The following is a 22,520-nucleotide window of genomic DNA, read 5'->3' on the forward strand; positions in this document are numbered from 1 at the left end:
TCTTCCCTGAAAACATTCATTGCTATTTTTGTATCTACTTTTTTTTTCTGGTGGCTGACCCAGCAGTACATGCCTTTGCAGCTTGTTTTCTGCTCATGAGCTTCCTCCAGAGTTCTGATTCAGCCACATCCATCCAGTGCAGAAGCACTGCAAAGCATCAAGGCAACTCTCAGCAGAATGACCGTGCCTGATGTCTCTGATGGATGACAACAAGACACCTCTTTTGTGACATCTTGCACCTTCCTCCCCCACGTTTTGCTGAAGCCCAGAGCAGGCAAACCACTGTCATGCCAGCCTACTTCCTGATGCTCCTCCATTTCAGTAGTTCCTTACTTAATACAGGGTATCTTACAACGAGCAGTGAGAAATATTCCTCTTCAAAAACTGAAGAGGCAGTCACTGATCTACTTCTTAGTGCTAAGTGGACACTTCTCCACTCACTGTGCTTCTGACAACTCTGCAGTCCTCTCTGCCTCAGTTTCCTTCATCTAGGGTTAGTGTTGAGAGACACAAATCACGTTTCTGCTGTTTCACATAACTTGTGATGGCTCAGACACCTGCATGAGTCTGGCAGACAAGAACAGCCCAGAGCAAACAGCTGAAGCTGTTCTTCAGCTGCCATACCAGAAGGGTGGGCATGATACCTGCAGGGGTGTAGCACAGCAGGGGACACCTGTGTCTGGGGCAAATGGATCCACCCCTTGCAACCGAGACAGCTGGAGTGACTTGGACAGAGCCACAGCTTACTTCTAACTTCTAAGCACTCCAGATGTGGCAGGAGAGAGATTAAGTTGCAGTAAACTTTTGTTGAAAAGTAAAGCCTAGAGAAAAATATCTAGCTATGTTCTTCAGTACTAGAACTTCCTTAGGGGCCACCTGAAAATGTGACAGTGAAGGTGGCCTTCAGGACTTCTGTCATGATGCTCATCCAAAAAACAATTTCATTGAAAGCAGAAAGGCAGCTGTTGACAGCACAACGCCTTTGACATAATAGTCACATTAAAGATTTTTTTCATTCTGTAAGGTTCTGGAAGAATATTTAATGAAAATTCAAAAGAGAAACATATCAACTGTCAGAACCACTGTGTGCCAAAAGACCTGTAGTGTTTGAGGGATAAACTGTAAATCTTTACGGGCTGCCTTTAATCTAAACAGTAGTAAATCATTTGTAAGGAATTTCCATTTGTTGTTTTCTTTTGTGATAAAGTCAATCATAACTACAGACAGTCAGCCACAGGGTAGAGGGAGTTTGACCGTTTAAATTGTTGTTCCATAATCCTGTAGCTGCAGGTATGAAAGGCAGAATTAAGGGCATGACCTCCTCCTATCTGTTCTTGCTTCAGCCTGCTTGGGGGCAGCCCTCCTCTTCACACAATAATTTCCCAAGTCCATAAAAAATGCAAGAAGGGCTGAGTACATGGTGTCTCCTGTATCCGTATAATTGCTATTCTGTAAGCAGATGAGCTGAGATTCACACATGGAAACAAAGGGAAAGATGGATGTAATGGACAATAATACAACTGATTGTTTTAGGAACATCAATGGGGATATGTACTATATGGAAGAATAAAAATCTTAATCATTGTTAGCTGAATGAAAAAACAAAGGACGCAATTTGTAAAAAATTACAAGTATAATTTTGATGATCACCTTCACATCTTATTAGAATCCCTTACTTTTTCTGATATTTCAACAGTTTCTACACAGTTTTTTGATACAGAGAAAATACAACTTTCTTTTTCCTGCATCAGAGAAATTAGCAGTATTTGCACTTTGAGATGTTTCAAAACAGAAATTATCTGCAACAAGTAGAGATGTATTTTTGTTAATTAATGATTTTTTCACTATAGCAGTTTCAAAAACAGATCTTGGACCAGTAACAAGAACTGAGATAAGGTTGCATCTTCCCCCAAACTACAATCCTATTTTTCTTCCCTGGACGAAAAATAAAGGAAGAAAGGAAAGGAAAACTATTTGAGGACTGGAAAAATATCTGGCAAAGATAAACTGAGCCATTGATCTAGTCATGGCAATTTCTAAGCATTATTGATTTGATAGTCCAGGGTCTGAATACTGTAAAACAGCATCAGTAGAGAAGTAAAGTGACAGGATGACTCAAGTGTACTGCAAGTAAATATTTTGTATTTCAAGGGTAAAATTTACTCAGAAAGAGATGAGAAAAGATCATTCCACTTTTCAAACAGGACAGCAAAACAAGCACATGGATGTAGATTGCATGTCTATGCTTTGTCCTGGAGAACATGGTTATTAGCATTTACGTAGTACTCCATACAGACCAATAGATTTCTAAGCAGCATGAAAAAAATAAGCCTCACAATAATAGAAAGACTGACAGACCTGAGGTTCAGAGGGTCTATCAGTCATCTTTTCTATTGACCATTATGAATCTTTAACTAAGATTAATTCAAGTGGGCTGATTATCAAACAACCAGCATACAAGGAAAATCTTTCCCAACCCCGGTGGCTGTTCGCTACCCCAAAATATGACACAACACATTCGTTCTGCACTTCACGTCAAAAAGGTGTGGCCATAGACCCCCATGGATGACTGGAGACCCAGGAGAAGTGAGCATAGCTAGCTTACATTCCCATGTGGATGGCCCTGGAAACATGCCAGATGTGTTCCCAGTGCACCCACCCCAGTTTAATAATCCCTGCATAGACCTATTCACATCCTCGTGGTGTCCTTCATGGCATCCAACTGCATCCAGTCATCGCTTGGGCACATACATTTGGTTCACTTCCCCACACACAGATGCATATTTGGTGTGGATTCCTCAGTGTTTCTTACAACTGATGAGTTTCCCTGTGAAAGTGACTTTGCTCTGTGTACAACAGGTATATAAGGTGAAAACAACATTATGTTAATAAGGTGCTGTCTTTTCCTTTTAGATCTAGTTTTGAGGTTTTTGTCTTTCACTGTCATTGAACTGTCTCTCTTCTCCTATTGTAAGAAAATTAAAATGAGCATTACTTCTGTCAGTGAGCCCCATTCACTTTGAGTCCTCCCATTCTAAATAGTTCTGGATTATTTCTTTTAACCTCTCTTTGTAGAGATATGTTTGTAGAGATACCTTTGATTAGGCACATTAGTGTTCCTGACAACCTCCTATTTCAACAACATATTTTACCTTTAGTAGAAATAAACAGCCCCCAAGGTAAGATCCTTTTGAAGTGCTTCATATGCTCTTCTCACTTCTTGACCAATAAGTATGCTATTAAGTAGTAGCATGTCATCAACAGTTTTTTGCCACCTTGCTTTTTCAGCCACTTCTTCAGGTAGTGGATAAGTACATTTACCCACTCTAGTATCAGCTATTCATCAGATATTCTGTGACACTACTGTTAAATTTCTTACCATGCTGAAAATTGACTTTATATTTTTTAATACTTTTTTCCTTTTTTTTTCTCCCTGTAACATTTCCTTTCCCTTATCTCTCTCGCCCTCTTTGTATAACTGTCCAATTTTCTCTCAACACACACAATCACAATTTTCTGCTTTATTCAGAATTTCTATACAGCAGTGGGCTCTCAAGTTGACAGGCTTTAAAGAAACCACTGCAACCAGAAACACAGTAAACTAACTTGTAATGTTGATATTTCAACATAGAAAAAAAATAGAAAGAACTTAAATTAGAATTAGAAAAAACTTAAAAAAGGTAAGTGAACATTAAAAAAACACTTTTCTTTAAATGCAATGATGCTGCTCATTTCTGATGGTCTGATTTCTTCCTTGAATTCATCCTTCACAGATTAAAGGCACTGTAATTCCCAGAAGGCATTACCTCTCTGCACCTCCACTTTTAAAAACACTAAATGAGTCATTGCCCTGAATTTTCCATTCCACCTCCAAATTCTTTGCTTGAACACATTTTGGGCATAAAGAGGTTACTGCTTCTTGAACTGTAGTCAGAAAGAACTGCCAGCCTGTGTAAAATAAAAGCTTTATTTAGCCCAGGAGCCCACCTCTGCCTCTGAGGGTAAAGAGATACCCAGGGAAGCCAAAAGGTTTTCCTGAAGCTAATTCCCATTTCCCAATGGTCTTTTCCTCACAGCTGCCTGAGTGGGAAGCTGCAACTAAACCTCCATGTTTACTTGCACCTTCTGAGTCTATCAGACAAAACTGGGGCTTTTTCCAGATGGCTTTTATTCCCTCTCTTGATCTATCAGTCTCCTTGCCGTTCTGTGGTGATTTCAAGATTAATTCATTGCATCAGGAAAAAGCAAGCAAAAAACTCCCAAATCCCATTATGTAATCATTTAGGTGTCCTTTAGCTCATATATGATGAAAAATAATCAATTCCTATGTGTTTTCTCTATGCCACACATGATCTCCAGGCTCTCCTGTGACAGTTCCCCCCAACTATCTTTTTAATTTGTTTAGTCCCCCCACACATGGAAGCCATCCACGTTTTTCCATTCACAGGAGGTGTGTTACAGATTTATGCCACTGAACAATAATACTTTTTCTGTTCCTTGTATGTACCCAGTGTAACAACACAGAATTTCGTCTTTTGCCTTTCCCTGAATATAGAGCACTTTCAGAAAACTAAGCAGAAGCATCATCTGAAAAAAGAAACAAATTAAGAATCCATCTCTGTGTACACAAAGCAATTTTTTCCTACTTTGCACTTAATCAATTACTGTAAACAATTTTTATGAGAATAACAATAAAAGAAGTTCCCGGAGAGAGAAGAAGCTCTTGTGATTAAGGCACTCAAACCATATTTAGTTGACCCAGAAACATAAGTTTGCCAGTTTTCCCCACCCCCACCATTCTCATAACCAATTTTATAAGAATGTCAGCAAATTCATTAAAGACAGAGAGAAAATCAGGTATATGCCTTCTGGATTTCTGCCGGATAAGGTTTTTTTTAGGAAAGCAAATGCAAGGTGTTTGTCAAAAATCCTACTTCTTCAGCAGAGATAAAAAGCACTGATAATGTTTTGATCACACATATTTATATGATAAATAATAAAAATGAGCACATTTCCCATTCTGAAGATCAAGGAAGGATATTCAGACACAAAGGTGAAACTCTGTTTCAATTCTTAGGAGATTCAACAGCAAAGAAGACACATCTTATTAAATATTTGTTACACTTGAATAAAAAACATACTTAATAATTAACTGTTGTGCATTTAATTAACATAATCACTGCCCAATTAAATAAAAATGAAAATTTAATTGGAGGCACTTTAAGTACAAGGAGATTAAGGATAAAATATGAATATCCTGAGTCCTCAGTTTTCAGCCCTGAGGCTGAAAGTGAAGTGTGGAAGTGATATGTGGCAAAGTAGTTCAGCCAGAATTAGCAATTTAGAAAGGGTAATAAAACATTCCTTCATCTGCATCTGGCCACAGGAAGCAAAAAATGCCAAACAGGAGACGGTGTGGGAAATTTCACCTCCATTTCAAATATAAAAAGCAGAAAGGAAGCCCTACCATCCATCCCTATCCACAATAAGGGCTGTGTAATCTCTTCTCATACTCGTGGCTTGACAATCCTATATACAAAACAGGACCCACTTAAGGGGAGAATTTGCCAGACAGGTATTTGTTCATTTGAAACAATTCTTTTAAACTTACGGAACTGTAAGGTTGAAAAGCCTCACCCAACAGGTCACCTTGCCAGGCTCTTGCTCTGCTACCCATCTCTTCAGTGTCCCCTCTCCTAAGACAATCGTGCATTCTCCACTGTACAAATACCAGGGACAATCAAGGCTTCCATTCCTTGGAATGCCAAAGGCAGCACACTTGTATGAGAGGATGTATTGCTGCCTACATCAGACTAGAAGGGTTTGTAGATAGCTCAGTGAGAGGAGTTTAATAATAATTCCCAGATCTAGTATTCTAATAAAGCAGAGAAACCATTCAATTACAAAAGAATGGTTTGGATTCTAAGTTTCTACCTCTTTAGTAAAAAACAAACATATCATCAAAAGTTATGATATTATGAAATGCCCTTTTAAAGGTGCAGACACTGTTGTATATATCACTTGTCAAGGCAAGTCCTTCAAACATTTAAAAATCACTTTTACATGGATCTTACTTAAGGAAATGTTTCAAAGTGAAACCTTGGTTACAACTTCTCTGCTTCTTCCCCACTGCTGAGCTGTATTATTGACATATCATTTTACTAACACCACCTCAAATCAAATTAGACCCGACATCAAGCAGCCAAGTCAAGGTTAGGTCAGTACCTGTTATATTGCAAAAAACACGGAGCGGTCCCAGTGGTCCACTTCCATCAGAATCGATGTAGAACAAACCTGATGTCTTCCCTTGGTGTCGGTAAGCCTCGCAGGATTGTTCATAGATAGCTTTAAAAGAAAGAGAGAGTGACTGAATCACAGACAGAACACAGACAGACATGTTTTATACAGGAGTACTGTGTTAATTATTGTCATAATATACCCTATTAGCACACAGCTGATTAGCATGTGAAATCCTACTGCATTTGGGCCTGAATCCATGCTCAAAATCACACATTTCTTTGACTAATTCCTTGAACTTAATGCATGCTGGCTTTGAAGATACAGGTACTTGCTTTATTTTGATTAAAGTATGTAAACAAATAAAGGGATATGAACTTTCAAATGTGACATATCTAGTTATGGAGTGGTACATATATTCACCCTGTATGGAATTTCAAGGATATACCTACATACACACAGGTACACGATTTACTACCTAGGCATGCACTTAAGTCTTGCCAACACAGATAACAGATATTTTTGCCAGTCCTCACCTTCCCTGAAGGATAAGGTTAACAGGAAGCATTAAAGCCCTACCATAGTCTACTACCCAAATGAAATCCATTGTCCCCCAGCAGAAAAGCTCAAGCTCAGACATGGTCTCCATCCTAGGTTATGTTTTTATGCTTTAGACCTAATTTTATACAACCAACTCTTTCTCTCTGCTTATCAATATTCTTCCCTCAGAGTACCAGTGCCCATGAAAATCCAAGTGGTTAATAAAACAAGTACAGCAGGTCACCAAGAGCAAGAAAGAAGGAAGAAAATCCCACAGATCAGTACAATTTTTGTATTTGAGGTATATTTTCAGGACAGTTACACTGTCACTTCATATGAAGCAAAGTGAAAACTCCTGCAGAGAGGCAGTCCAGAACATCAGAAAGTCACATGTATGATCCTGGACCTTGAACAACAACCTTAAATCTCATTTCAGGAGAGTTGATTTTTTTTCTCCCTACCTGCTTAAACACTTACCTGATTATACTGACCAAATTATTCTCTGTAACAGTTTATAACTGCTGTGTTGAGGCTGTAAATACAACTGCAAAGTTCCCAGTGCTTTTCATCTGAAAGGAACTCGGGGAGCTTTGCAGATTGATGGTAGGCCCAGCACTTCCTCACCACTTCCAAACACAATCCCTGCAGAAGACTGCAATTGCTCCACAGCAGCAGGAATAGCTCCTTGCTCTCACTCCTGTGCACACATGGATTCACATCCCTCCTTTTCCCTCGTTCCCTTAAAGAAATTTCTCTAATGAAACTTTCAAAAAGGCATATATGGTAAGCCCTGAAGTAGCCTTGTCTGAAGAATGCTGTAAAATAGTTCACCACTTAGATATTGGACATTTCTTCACTTCTGCCAACAAAACAGAACCACAGTTCTAGGGACTCTGGTCCAAACTGATTAAGAGTCTCATCATTCAATCACTTGTACACTCACCAAAATATGCTTTTCCCTTGCACACTTCTTGCCTGACCAGCCATCACTGAGTGCTAAATAAGCACAGCACTATCCTTCCCAGGGTTAAGAAGCTGCTCAAGGTACTCAGCACCTGATGAGACAGTGCCTTAATTAGCATCCATCCTATAATAAATAGAATTAAGAAAGCTTTTTCCTCACAGCCTGATGTATTCAAGCATGGCAGGAGGCCTGAATATCTCTAAATTCCCACTGTGATAGCTGGCCAAGAACACATATTAAATGCAAGTTAAATAAAATCCCCATACCAGAACCCATTCTTCCAGTGTTCACAACCTGAGGGGCTGACAGAGTCCCTGAGTTGCAGAAGTGCTGACAGAAGCAGTGGGCATATGGAGGTCAGGAGAGAGATGGTAACAGGCAATTAAGTAAGCAACCAAGGAATCATGGTTTGATCAATTTGCAAAGTTCTTAAACTGCAGTTCACTTAGTGAATTTGCTGTCATCATCGTTACAGGACACTTCATCTTGCCTCATTAGGGAATATGCCAATTGCTTCCTCTGAATTGTTTGCTGAGTGTTTTTGAAGACAAAGGATGGTGCGAGGGGTAGAGACATAAAACAAATTTGTTGTCAGTGAACTGGCACAGCAAATCTCAGTCTTCATCGCAACTTGTTCTTTCTAAGAAAGAACTTCTTGATTGTCATTTTGGCTGGAGCCCAGATGTACATTTTTCAAATTAGTAAGGAAAGATGTGACGATTCTGCCATTAATAATGTGGGAAGAGTCAAACAGAGCTGATCTACTCACCTTTAGATGTCCCCTTTGTCCCTGTAACTTTAGGAAAAAAAAAGGCTATACAGAGCTAGAAATCAGGCTAAGGGTGCTCAATTGATATAAATCTGAAAAGATACACAAGCTTCCATAAAACTACAGTTATGTCTGCCAGAAGGAAATCCATCCTGGTATGTTTGCTTCAGTTATATGAGAAATCCAGCACTACATACTGGGAAGTAGCAGAAGAAATGGGAAAAGGTCATAAACCTCGAGCTCTGGCACATAAAACATATTCCATCATGATTAGTGAAAAGCAGCTTTGGTGGGCAGTTTATTTTGTACCTGCACACAAAGTTTCACATGCCTGTATCTGTAGCACTTGGTACTGCACATTTCTAGACTGGAAGCAGATGGGCCATTGATTTTAATTTTCTTTTTTGCTATGTTTTTCTCTATATAATGCATCAAGAAGAAAATTAGGTTTGTTTTTCAGTCACTGGCAGATGCCCATACAGACATTTTGAGTGCACCAACCACTCCGAGCTCTGCTTAACTCCTTTGTGGTCTGAGATGATTGCTTGCTTCAGAATAAAGTTATGCTATTCCATTTGCTGAAAAAGGCCCTGTTATGCCAGTAACAACAACTTGAAGCCATCTTTTTGGGTCCATGAAATTCAAGATCTCTTTGCAGTCATTATTCTCTTTTTGCAATCAGAAATATCATATGAAAGTAAAAAACAGACAAACAGCTGTGACTGTTAAGACCCCAGAACCTCAACTTTGAAAACTGCCTTCATATTTATGTTCTGTTTTGTGTCAGGCTTTTCTGGTGCAGGTGGAGTTGTGTTCATTTTGGGAAAGCTAGGGAACCATTACTGTAATTGTCATTAAAGAGTCACCAACCATTTAGGCATATAAGGTCCCACTTTCAAAAAGCAAGCACCAAAGTTAATGATGGAACTATTGACAGGTAAACACATTTTAATGGCAAAGAGCATTTGTAGTAATTGCATCTTTTTAATAAAGGAGAGGTATTCATCAGTTCATTCAGAGTAGAACCCACCATGAATTTTCAAACATTATTTTTACCAATATTTTAAACATTGTAGGTAAATAAAATTTGAAAATAAATTAGTGATTTTATTCTTTTAATGAAGTACTTTAACAGTCTTTATACTTTTCTTCCTTCATTCTCCTGGATTTTTTTTCCTGTTGTAAAATGTTCACCCAAATGGGACCAAAATAACAAAAACAGCATTCTTGATAGGCTATTCATGCAAAACTTATTTTCTCATTAAAATACTTTTTAAAAAGCATGATTTCAAAAATGAAACCTTTAGCTTGTCTTTTGTTTCATAGAAGCAAGATCAGCTTTCCTTCTCCAACCCTCCCAGTTGGTTTTTTTTTTTTTTTTGTTTGTTTATTTCTTTGGCTAATTTTGATTAACACCAGCCACTGAAGATAAAATTATGGTTTCCAGCACCATTTGTTTCAGTGGGCCAGAAACACTGAAAATCACAGTTTAGGAATTTGAGCCCCTGCTGTTTCCTCGGGCCCTTCTGGGGCGAGCTGTGCTGCCACGCAGCAGCGGCACTGCAGCTCCCCCAGGCAGCAGGGTGGAGCAGGTTCACTGAGCTGCATCCACAGAAAGCGATGTCAGCAGCCCCATGAGCCCACACCGCCCCCTGCAAGCTCAGCCTGGACCTCACAGGAGGGTATGGCTGGTAAAAGCATTAGGGTGAAGTAAAGCACAAGGCAAAGAAACAGTGTAAAAGGCGTCACAGGGCTCTTGCTGGTAACTGGCTACACCACGAAGACCAAACAAGAAGCAGCTTGACTCCAAGGTCCCAGATTTAGTACGGGACACGACATCAGAAATATCCGTTTTTCCGTTTTACTTGGTCACAAAGGATGTCTTTTACTGCCTTTTTTTTTTTTTTTTTTTTTTTTTTGCCAGAATCACTTTTAAGTTATAACATTGGATATCCTATGCTGACATTTTTGCTCTATAAGAATTCTTTTTTAAAGGCTGCTGCTGTGTTTCACAAAGAAATTTAAAATCCTCCCAGAGCTGGCTGCTGAAAGTGATGCAGCCTGAGAGCCCCATTCCTTAGAGCAAGAGCTGCTTCTCTAAGTAAGTGCTATCTGTGCTCTTGCCTACCCACTAGGATGGGCTGTGCTGGTGGTGTGCAGGCATGCACTGCACTGACAGAGTTCAAGGTATCTATCTCCCAGCCCCTTATAATCCTCTGTAAAACAAATATACCAAATTTCTCCCTCAGGTATCTCTTTCAGTCTCAAGTATCTCAAGCTGAACTAGCATTTCAGATCAACAGCTCATCACATCAGAACATTCGTTTACAGCACTGCTTTACTCACTGATCATAATGCCTGTCTTTTCCTTTAGTTCTCACTTTTCATCTTCCCAGGTGCTTAGGAAATATTTTGTCAAATTTTGATCAGCATTCACAAAATAGACACTTTATCCCCAGTCAGAGCCACATCACCTAATTCTATGTGTTTTCTCATATTTTCTGCAATATAAACAGTCTTAAGGCTCAAAAATCAAAACAACATTCATAAGCTCAAAAATCAAAACTATGGCTCTGAAATGTATACATCCCATGTTTTTTCAAGCCATACACGACACCCCCCACAGAAATATCCTAGCAAAACTATAAATATTCACTTTGATTGGTCATGGTTCATGATTCAGACTTCAGTGTCAGAAAAGCATTTTCAGATTTTAATATCATTATAATAAAACTATTTTTGACCTTTTGTGTATAAAAACCATACAGAATTTCATTTCCTAATTTCTGCATCAAGACCCTTATGGCTGGTTAGCCACAGCACATGCAGGAGCTCTCTGTTACTCCACAGTCAGGTCTAAAAGGACTGGGGTCACTCTTGGTTTGGGTCTGCAGTTGAAAATTCAGCCTTTATTCAATATGCTTCACAAGCCTGAAAGGTTTTAAATATGAGCAATTGTGTCACTGTTCAGTTCTTTGAAGTATCCTGAACCTGATAATCAAACTGTTCTAATTACAGTCCTTAAACCAGAGGTGATTTTATCCCTGCCATATCTGAAATCTATAACAGTAACTAAGCAGAAACATTTCCAAGGTCAAACTTTGATTTTTTCCAATACAAAATCTTTTTTGCCCAGTTTTTCACAGACTGCCCCTTACTATATCGATATCTGGCTTCCAATCTTACTTTTGCCCTATGCAGCTCACCTGCAGTCTCCATGGCAGCCTTTGCTAAGCACAGGCTTCCTGTTCTTCTGTGGAGTTGCTCAGCAGATGAGCCTTTAGATGGTCCCAGTTCCTAAGTTCTTAGCTCTGTTTCCTTTGCCCTGATGTTCCTAACTTATGAAACCTCTGTTCTCTTTCAGGCCACTTTTTTGGTTTTTTCACCTCCAGTCCTACTTTGGCTAAAAAAGGAAAGGTTATTCTTTGTACCAAGCCCTGAATTTCTGCAAATAACCCTCAAGAAGCAACATATTTAAAGCCCCCTCTTTTCAATGGGTGAATGAACCTGCTATTCACCCAACAAGATGCACCTCTTCCCCCACATTCAAAAATCCTGCTTACTGTTGGACTCAATGTAAAGGTTACAATGACACTGTTCAGTTTTGCTGCTGGGAAGACCAGGCAAGGTAAACCTCTCTCTGCTGCACCCAGTAGCATGTTATTAATGTAGATATCACCAAGAATGTTAAGTTCCATGTAAAAAGAAATTTGTTTCTTTGTTTTTGTTTTTTTTTCTTCAGAGGACATTTCCCTTTTCAGATTTAATGGACACCAAGATAACTTTCCTCAAAAAATAGAAGCAAACCTTAAAATTCCCCATATTTTGTTCTGACTGTATTCCCAATTACTTTGGAAATTGATTTCATTGTATGAAATGTGAGCTAGGAATTCAGAATTTGAGCTGTACTAGTTATGATTACCAAAACAAATCCTGTAGTATTCCTGCTTCAAGATTAGATTCTCATAATCTAATAAAAGTAGCTGATAATTTTCAATTTCTCAGAGGGAGATACAATTTTATGGTGATATAATAAATAAAATACATTAAAAGGACCTAAAGAACTTTAATTCTTGATTTCATTGGGAGATGCTGACACCATCCACTTCTTAGCTAAAATGTAGCAGCAGTGAGTTGCTTTTATCATCTCTAAAAATTGTAAAGTCATGTAGACAGAATACTTGCAGCAACATAATTTCAGACTCATTTAATCATATTGTAATTCTTTCCACCTTAGACAAAAAGAGTAATAATAACCCCTATAATGGTAATTATTATTGTATTCAGAGGTGAACTTATGTACTGGTTAGACTGGAGAGGCCAGTAAGAGCTGGGGATTCTGCCAGGATATTCAACCAGCCCTGACTGACCTTGGGAAAACACATATACACAAATGCTGAGCAAATTAAGTATTCTCAACAAAATGCTCAGAGCTCTTGGAAGCAGATCAGAGATGACTATTTCAATCTCTGCTCATGTACCTTAGGCCTGACAGATCTGCTCTTACAGACTTGGAGTAATGAGCAATGAACAAAAGATTCTTCTAAATAAAAAAGAAAGCAATATGTAATGGCATGTTTCTTATTTCAACAACAGAGGGATTAGTATAGCAATGAACTCAGGGAATGATCATCATTCTCACCCCTAAAATACAATTGTCTTGTTAAATGCCAGGAAAACGAACTCTCAAAACCTGGATTTTGACAGCTCTGCTCTTGACAGAATAATGCAGTCTCTGCTGTGACGTGCCTGGATGGCAGACGGCTCATTTTTTTCCTCTTTAAAATATGTACTTACTCATCTGGTAAAGAATATGTTATTTCCATAGACAGAATTAAGATGCTTTTTACCACAGGGTCTCCTAAGTGGATGTTCAGGAGAGATACTCCCATTTCACCTGGTTGTTAGACAATCTCCTACCATCCAAGTTTAGGCTCCGCCTGGCCAAGGCATGTCAAGCCATCCTCCCCTGTCACTTTTCTGTTGTGGCTGGAAGGTGGCTGTGACAATCACAGAGCCCAGCCTAGCACTGGTGCAGGGTCACCTGCAAGCCCTGCTGCTGCAGGAGAGCAGCCAGGGAGACCCAGAGCACTGCAGGGGCAGTGTTGGAGGGACAGAGTGACCAAAGAGGTGAAGGATGCTGTGCAAAGCTTGGTATTTTGGTCTTGCTGGAAAGTCCTCATGTCCCTTGGGATGGTCACACCTGAGGATGGCTGGCTTCACACAGGACTGAGCAAGTGCCCCATCAGCTCCCTTCTGCAGGAAAGTCCTGAAGAAAGCTCCACATTCAATGTGTTATTTATAAGGAAATCTCAGGCAAAGGGAAAAACTTATTTTAAATGAACACCACTGAAGGGAAAGCATTAATAACACAGTAACTTAGTACAAAATAAACAATGAAAATTCATATTTCAAAAGCATGGTGTGAACAAAAATATATAGGAACACCAAGTACAGTACTGAAGGTTTGATATGAATATTAAATGTGTTTTCTTTAGTCAAAGAAAACCAGTGTGTTTAAGCACACATGGAAAAAAAGCTGTTCAAGAACCTCAGACAGGAAAATTGGCTACTCAGGACATGCAAATTGCACTACCAAACTCACTAGTAGGCATCTATCAGACTGAAACTCTCAAAACCTCATTTTCCCATCCAGCAAACTGTACACATCTCTCTACCTTGGAACACAGGAGAATTACCAAACCCCCAGCTGGCATTTTAAGATGCAGCTCCAGTACTGCTAAAAATCTGGCTGAAGCTATGTTAAGCTTTTCAGATAAAGAAAATGATATATGCAGTAAGCATATTAATATTAAAAAATACACTTTCAAAGCCTGAAGTTATGTTAAGTTTATGCCATATCAATGACTATATGACATTTCCATTATTGGATGACTCTTCCCTCCAGCAATTACCTAGGCCAATAAGACATATGCCTGGATGTGTGAGATAGATCACACACAAAAGCAAATACCCAGAATTAAATTACATTCTGTTAATTATCACCTTGCAAAGTTTTGTGACATGTTGACAATCCCAAAATATGAGGAATAAAATCATTATTTTATATTTCTCAACATCTTTTGTATCAATGTTCAGCACTCTTTGGAATTAAAAAATTCATGAAGACTAAAAACCACCTGAAAATTATCATAAATAAAAATAATAGAAATACAGAAGGGCAAGACGAGGCTTTCTAAGGGATTAGAATAACTCACTGAAAGATAAAATTACTGATCTTTATTTTGCAATAAAGTTATAACATTCTGTATCTCAGGGCCATTTTACACTGGTCTACTGCTCTTACTGTCACATGATAATTACAAGAATTAATAATATGAGATGAATGACTATGCAGCTTTTAAATTATGCTCTTTCAATTAATACATACATTAATTTATATATATGTATATAGATATATAAAAATTAAGATCTGTAATTCATTTACCTAAGATTCCCCCTATCTCTCTTCCCACCTATAATTTTGACCTGTCCTACTCTATGTCTAAGCTAGGACAGCCTCCCTCGACAGCTGACAGACTTCAGAGGTGGTCCATGAACTTCCCATGGACACCCCAGCTCACAGGGAAATTAGCTAAGCTCTGAAAGCAGCTCTCACTGCTTTTTACGTATAGAGAGAGACCAGACCACTATCTTAGCCTGGATGTCACAGTACCAAGACAGCAAAAGATAGATTAGCTGAAAATGAACATTACATTATTATCTGTTTTGCTATGGTTTACAAATGTAATGGATCCTCTCCTATCTGGATTTTATCAGACTACTCCAATACCTGACAGATCAGCAGGCTACCCACCACACTGGAGAAACTGGGAAGGTATCTATCGCTAAAAGGCTTCAGCTGAGCTCCTCTTGCAACCTATCTGAATGCAAGCTATGTGAAGCACATTTAAAAGATAAAGCAAAAGGCAAAACCATACATTTTAGAGATTGAAATACGATTGTATCCTCAAAGCACTGTCTCAGCTACAGATAAGCTCAAGCAGCAATAAGTTTCAAAAGAAAGAGCCCACACAATTTTAGTGGATGATATAGATCACACACCTCTTAATATATCTGCAAATTGGATCCTATTTCCAACAGAGATAGACAAACTAAGGCACAGCAAAACTCTTACACAATGAAATGTAAATCACCAACATCTGGCTTTATATTCTGTAGGGTTATTCTATGGCTCCTGGTTTCCCCAAACTATGGGCAGTGAAATGGGCATCTGGAGACAGCAGCAGTTCTACATTCACCATCAAATTGCACAAACTGCATTTGTGAGAGCAAGACAGAGAATGTGTGTTGGGGTTTCACAGCTACAGAGAGTACAGAGATGGAAACACAAGTGCTTGTCAGTGCTGTGACTAGCCAGGGAGAAGATGTGAATTGCACTGGAAGATGCAATGATGAGAGGTAAATCCAAAAGGGGAAAAAAAACCCAAGGCCAAAACAAGCCACAACAACAAAAGACTTGGAAAGCATCGATAACATTCCATGTGGCACCTGGCAAAGGAGGATTAACTGTGACTAAACAAAGAAATGTGCTTATGCATCAGGCAATAAGCTTTGCAGGAAACTACCTGTTAGAAAACACTGAGACTAGTGAAACCCAGAAAACATAGACAGGTTTTAGCAAGATTTTACTTGCATTTACATTAAAGTTCAGAGGAGAGTGGAAGCAGGACCAGATGACATTTCAGTGTGAAACTTGTCTGCACAAAATAAGGGACAGAACCACAGCCTTTTGAGTAGTGGACCCTTACCTGGACCAGGCAGATTGCCAAACATCCTGTGACAATTTAGGAGCTTTCAGGATCAGAAGGGGTTTGGAGTGAACAGGAGGATACCTGAGGTTCAGGCAAGTAGCTACCTCCAGAAGGTTATACTAAGGACATGCCTAGAGCCAGGTAATTTTTTCTGTGTATCTTCAGATGCATGCTTTTGCTTCATACACACATCTTGAATTTCAACTACACCTTTTCAGACATGCCAGACACAATTTTGTCCCACATATCTGACACGGTCTTGCAAACACTATCCCAGCTGTGTCTTCTATCAACTTACTGTTCTTTTCTGACACCGTCTAATTCCCTTATGTTGCATCAAATGCAAACTATTTATCTTTGCTTTTCATGGCACATTTCCAACCTGTTTACTTGTCATGACTCTGACATTTGCCTTGTCAAAAATGTCAAACTCCTCTGGCCACAGCCTTATATTTTTCAAACAAGCACATTATTGCTTTCTCCCATGTCACTAAGCACTCAATTTCTTCCTCTTTTTAATCTCTACCTTATGACTATTTTGCTATAAGAAAGCCTAGAAATAATTATGCACCTGGTAGACTGAAACTGCCACCTGTAATGCTGATGAAGCCTTTCTAGCATTCCATCATCTGTGCCAGCATGTTTTTATACCCTCAGAAACTTAACTGCAAACTCTTTGGAGAAGAGATAGTATGTATTAGCTGTTGCTCACAGCAGGATCCAGTGTGGTCTGTGAATATTTGGAGCTAAAAATAAGATGGCTTATGTACTAACTATAAAATGTATTTCAATACTTCATATTTGACGACAGTAAGTTAGGGGCAATTTCTCTCAAGATCTCAGTTCTTAAAATGAAAAGTCTCCCAATCTGAGGTGGTAAGACATAAACCAATTAAATCTGGCTTGCAGATGCATGCCATGCAGTTCTTCCTAAAACCATGACAAAGAATGGGTCTTTTTATTGTTTTCAACCAGTGGCACCCACGTTTTACCATACCAAAATGAGGTAAAACCTATGGTAATGTAACTCAGACAAAAAAGAAATCCAAGCAACACTGAAACAATTCTCATTGTTTTGCTTGCAGCAGATTGCCAGCTAAATCTTTCCCTTGCTGCTGCATGGATTTGGGTCTGAAGGGCAGTTTAATAAAAGAAATAGCCTCTCCAAAGTGGTATAAGTTCAATTTCAGGCCTGTCAGCACCAGTATTCTAGAAAAATAAAAATCTCTTGAGGTAATGTTTCAAACCATATGAAATTAGATGTTTTACTTTGATAGAACTACACTGAATTACGTGATTGGAGAGTTTCCTATACATTGAGGATATTCTGGAGTTATGCTGTGATCAAATCTGTGCCTTTCATTCACCTTCTAAAAGGTACTCCTGCACATCAACCACTATCAGCTGAAAGTGATAAGGTCTCTTGTTCTGCAAGTTTCGTATCAACAGTCTGCATTTGCCCACTGGCTTTGAGTTGGTGTCATTGCATATTTCAAATAGATGCATGCATTTCTCCAGACTAATGTTGCTGTTTATCAGCACTGCTTGGCTCACAGGGTAGCCGCCTCCACAATCTAGCTGGAATCAAATTAGCTGTTGATAAATCAGTTGTAAATAAGTTGAGCAGCTGAATACTTGTACATCACAGGTGTGCACAGCTTAACACAAGAGCTTCCTGAGAAACTTTTCAGGGTAGTTTCACATCAGTGACTTAAGTAACTGCAGCTATGTATGTGTCTTTGAAGGGCAGACAAGAGCTGACAGAAACAGGAGGCTTCACTAGCTCCATGGAAGTGTCTGTGGGGAAAACTAGTCATAAACCAGTTCTCTGTGGTATGAGATGGTCTCCTTTGGACAGGAGCCACACTGAGCTGGCACAGACATAGTGAGCCTCAGGCCCCAAATTAATACGACAGCACAGATGTAGCCCAGAGTTGACTGTCCCTAATCACCTTTGACAGTCAATAGTGACAGTTCTCTTCCTTCCTCCAAGGAGCCCCTCCCTTCTCACCACCTGATTTGGCCATCTAGTTCAGTACCAGTCATCAGTTGGTATAAATACTCTGCTATTTATACAAAGCCTCATGAGCTTTGAAGAGTTGTGATGCCTTTTGGAACAACAAAAGCAATGGACAGAAAGTAAGTCCTCTTTTCCTTCCCTCTCTTCATCTGGCTTGGTGTGATTTCTGCACAAAACCCTTGGCTTCCTTTGTGTTCACAATGGAGAGTTCAGGTGATAAATCTATGAACAGATCTCTCAACAGAATCTCTTGTCAGCTGCATACCCCACAAATGCTTTCACTGTTAACTAGCAAACCATTAAAGTCTCCAAAATGGCAGTATGGTTGCTAATATTCTCAGCTTCAAACCACTAAATACCTTCTCGTCTGCTTTTTAGTTAAACAGGGGAAAAAAAAAATCCATCTCACCAATGTCATCCTATCTGCAGTCCAAGTGCTCATCAAGCATCCAGAGTGGTTACAGTTGTATTCCTGGAATTGTTATTCTTACTCACAGGTTTTTTCTCTTTGTTTCCTTTGTTAGAACTGGAAGTTTACCTTCATTTTCTATTTTCCCTTTTAGTCAGCTGTATGAAGAGGCTTTATTGTGGCTTTTCCTTTCTCTATTTTTTATCAGAATCCACAGCATTTTGTGCCTCTACTGTTTGATGGGGTTTTTTTAACCTTTAAAACACCTTAATATTCCTTTTGCTGTGGATTTCAGTAGCTGAATTTTTCTGTATTCTTGTAAATAGTAGCAGCCCAAAAAATAGTTCAGCAAAATTTCAAAATCATAAACTGTTGGAAACTGGGTTCTTGCTACATGGACTTTCATATGATCTAAAAACAAAGCCCAGGGTAGTAAAATTGATCTAAAGCACCAAACACAGATTAAAATCAGCCAGCTCAGGCCAGCTAAATTCTACTAAATGTCTAATGACCACTGTGATTATGATAAGAATGTAACAAAAATAAAAACTGTACGTGGATTTACTTACAGTTGTGACAGGTGGCTCCCATGTAGCCTGTATTGTTACAGTCGCAGTAAAAGGTGCTCCAGGACTGGGAGCATTTTCCTCCATGTTCACAGTAGTTGGGTAAACATCTAAATGGAGACATTAAAAAATGTAATTAATTATAAATATTTCTCCAAAAATAATGTGCTGGGGGAAAAAAATCAAAACCAACAGAACTGTCTCAACTCCTCATTCAGGCAAGAATTTCCTAGGGCTGAAATCGCTGTTTAATGAAAGAATTATTTTTTTTCTCTGTGATTCACGTCCAAGCACTGAAGAAAACAACATTCAAGCTATCCAGAAGATAGGTAAAGATCACACTAAATAAAAATATACCACTTGTTAGCAATTAAAGTGTCATGAACTTTCTGACCACAGAGCAAGACAAGTAGCAGGTGAAAATGCTACTGGAATCTTGTTCCAAAGGAGAATCCCCTGTTCTTTGATTGAACAGGCACCACTGTTATCAAAATTAGGCTAAGTTACATTTGTGGTAACACTAACAGCATGCAAATCTCTGAAGTGAGAGGAAAAATATGCTTCAATTATGAGTTCTGTACTCTCTTCCTCATTTTAGTTGGTGTGCCTCTGAAGTATTATTGTGAAACAAATTATTAAAAGAAGAAAGAGGCACAACAGCATGCAGCTCAGGAAATGAAGAGAAATAAAAGCTGTGGGAGACAAATTCAATCTCCAGGACAAGAAGTGAATGCTGATCTGAACTCCCCTGGTATAAATGCAGGCAGTGCAATGGAGTTACACCAGCTTAAATGGAAACAGATTGTTCTCTTATTTGCCTTTTTTTTCATTTTATTTTTCCCTTCTTACTGTATATTAATCTCTTTTACGCAGTATGTCTGACTTTTGAAAAATAAGTAACTTGTTTATACTGCTGATTCAATTGTGATGGGTGGGTGGAGAGGAAATAGGCAATCAATTTATCCTTTACACTACAGAACTCCATTAGGATTTGCTTTGCTGTAATTTGAGCTTCAAAACTCTTTCAGTGCCCAGATCTTTCCAGGGTGCTAGTGTGAAATCACTGATGCTACCTTGATTTTTTCTAGCTGAAGATGTGGTTTTATTGCAGTTCATCTTATCCCTAGGATTTTTTTTTGCATTCAAGTATGTATATTGCCCTTAGCAGTGGCTTTCAATCTGTTTCTTCTAGATTACTTACAATTAAAACCCATTCCATGCAAGCAAGCAGAAAACTTGTATGTCGCTAACAGCCATCTTCACCAGACTTCTGAGCCTCATCAGCCAAGTTTTCATCAATTTACTTGAGTCCAAGGCTGTTTGGAGCTGCCAAACCTTGACAAGCCAAAGGAACCTGTTCATGTGCCCAGAGGCCTGTCAGAACAACCTCTTGTCCTCAATATGCTCCGTGCTCATTCATCCAAGCTTACATCTATTCATCTCTATCAGTGAGTCTAAGATTCATTCCAGAACACAGGTTCACTTGATCACTACTTATACTATTATACATAAGATTATAAAGGTCATATAACAGTATTAACAAGAAAGATTATTTTTATTAATGCTTGCTCATTTACTGCAGTAATTACTTATTACTCAAATATGAGAGGAATAAGGAATTGAAAAAAAAAGTATGTTACTTATAAATATCTGCAATATTTTTTAAAACATTTCTAAGATATATTGGTCTTATAAAAATCATTGTCATGGCTCCTATTAATCATTGAGCTCAAATACAAAATGAGGACAGAGTATGAGAATTACATTCCTAGTTTTCTAGCTCTCCAGGAAGCTATTTCTACTGCTGTGGGAGAATGTCTTGTTTCTAAAATAAGAAAGAAACAAAGGGAAAGGCCAAAACCTCTGGGTTTGCCCTACCCTTATAAGGTAGGAATTCTGAGAAGGGATGAGATTTTGGCTTTTAATGGTATGCTGGGCAATCATCTATCAGTCCAACAGCCTGCTGGTACAGTGAGAGCCCAGCCAGCCCCTCTGCCATCACACCTACTCCTGGCAATACTGAAATGAGATATAAAGCTTTGGGTCAATGCTGAAGAGAGCAGGAGCAGCCTTCTGGGATGGTGCAAACAGGACTGTGTGATGTGCCCTGCACCCTGCTGTGCCCTGCAGGACCCTGCCAGCCACCTGAACCAACAGCTCCCCAGCAGCTTCATTCCAGAGGCAAAGCACAGGAGTACAACAGCTCTGTGGTGCTACATGTGAATTTCACCTGTGGGGCACATTTACTCATATTTGTACTTCGGTGGTGCCTGCCCTTGCCCTCAGCACACTGCCTTTAATTCCACTTGCTATTCAGTGATAAACATTCCTTTATGTCACTGTACAGCAGCAGTTTTATTCACATCACAGGGAGGCTGGTGAGAAGGAACATATGATGTTAATAGAGCTCTTTGGAGAGATAAAAAGAATAGTGCTGTTTTATTATCATAAATTACATCATCAGTGTAAAGGACAAATATGCTTTTTGCCTACTTTAAAATACCTTTAATTAATTAACCCAATGCAGTAGAGCTAATTACTAGCCATTTGTGATTTGCCAAAGGCCTGTATTAGAGGCTTAGCCACATTTATTCCCATGAAACAGTTTCCTTTTAAAGACTTTACAAAGTTGAAGGTCACTTCTTACTCCTACTTGTCTTATGAATGCAAACACTTTTTCTTCTCCCAACAATGCACAAAATGCAAGTCAAACTAACCCTGTCAGCTTTTAATGATATTCATAAATTCAGAATTAAATCTTTTTTTATTCCTTAGTCTATTTGCTTTAATTAACACCAACTGCATTGATCTTGTTTTTGGTCAGATAACTAACCCTTCTAAGAGCTTATGAAACAAATTTCTTTGCAACTCTAATAATTACCATAATCCCATTCTAGCTGAGCAGTTGTGTCTTAATTAGAAGCAATTTTTTTCCTAATTGTGAGAGAACTCAAAATTAAGAAATACCTACAATTAAAATTAATCAAGGCATGAATAAGTCACAGATGTTGGATTTATGAACTGTCCTAGATCCTCATGTTGAAAGATTTAAACTCATGTAATTTAAAATATAAATTAATATTTGCATTCTAGTAGAAACAAACACTTTCAGCAAAAAATGCAGTGGTATCATAGAACATTTCCTAGACAAATATTTGTATCAGGCAGCCCCTGACCTATTTGCAATTGAAACGAACAAACAGCTCAACTCAATTTTTGCAAGCAACGTAAATGAGACAC

General features: G+C 38.7%; 1 protein-coding gene across 1 annotated transcript in view; it reads right to left on the reverse strand.

Annotated features, from left to right (window-relative positions):
- The window catches only part of CNTNAP5 (contactin associated protein family member 5), a 200,544-nt gene that overhangs the window by 86,761 nt on the left and 91,263 nt on the right, over positions 1-22,520 (reverse strand). Inside the window, exons 11-12 of the mRNA XM_053983157.1 lie at positions 19,284-19,390; positions 6,226-6,345 (exon numbers count right to left, since the gene is read on the reverse strand). Of these exons, the coding sequence (XP_053839132.1) occupies positions 6,226-6,345; positions 19,284-19,390 (227 nt within the window). The remainder of the gene's footprint in view (positions 1-6,225; positions 6,346-19,283; positions 19,391-22,520) is intronic.

This window comes from Vidua macroura, chromosome 7 (assembly GCF_024509145.1).
Source record: "Vidua macroura isolate BioBank_ID:100142 chromosome 7, ASM2450914v1, whole genome shotgun sequence".
Classification (NCBI taxonomy): Eukaryota; Metazoa; Chordata; class Aves; order Passeriformes; family Viduidae; genus Vidua; species Vidua macroura.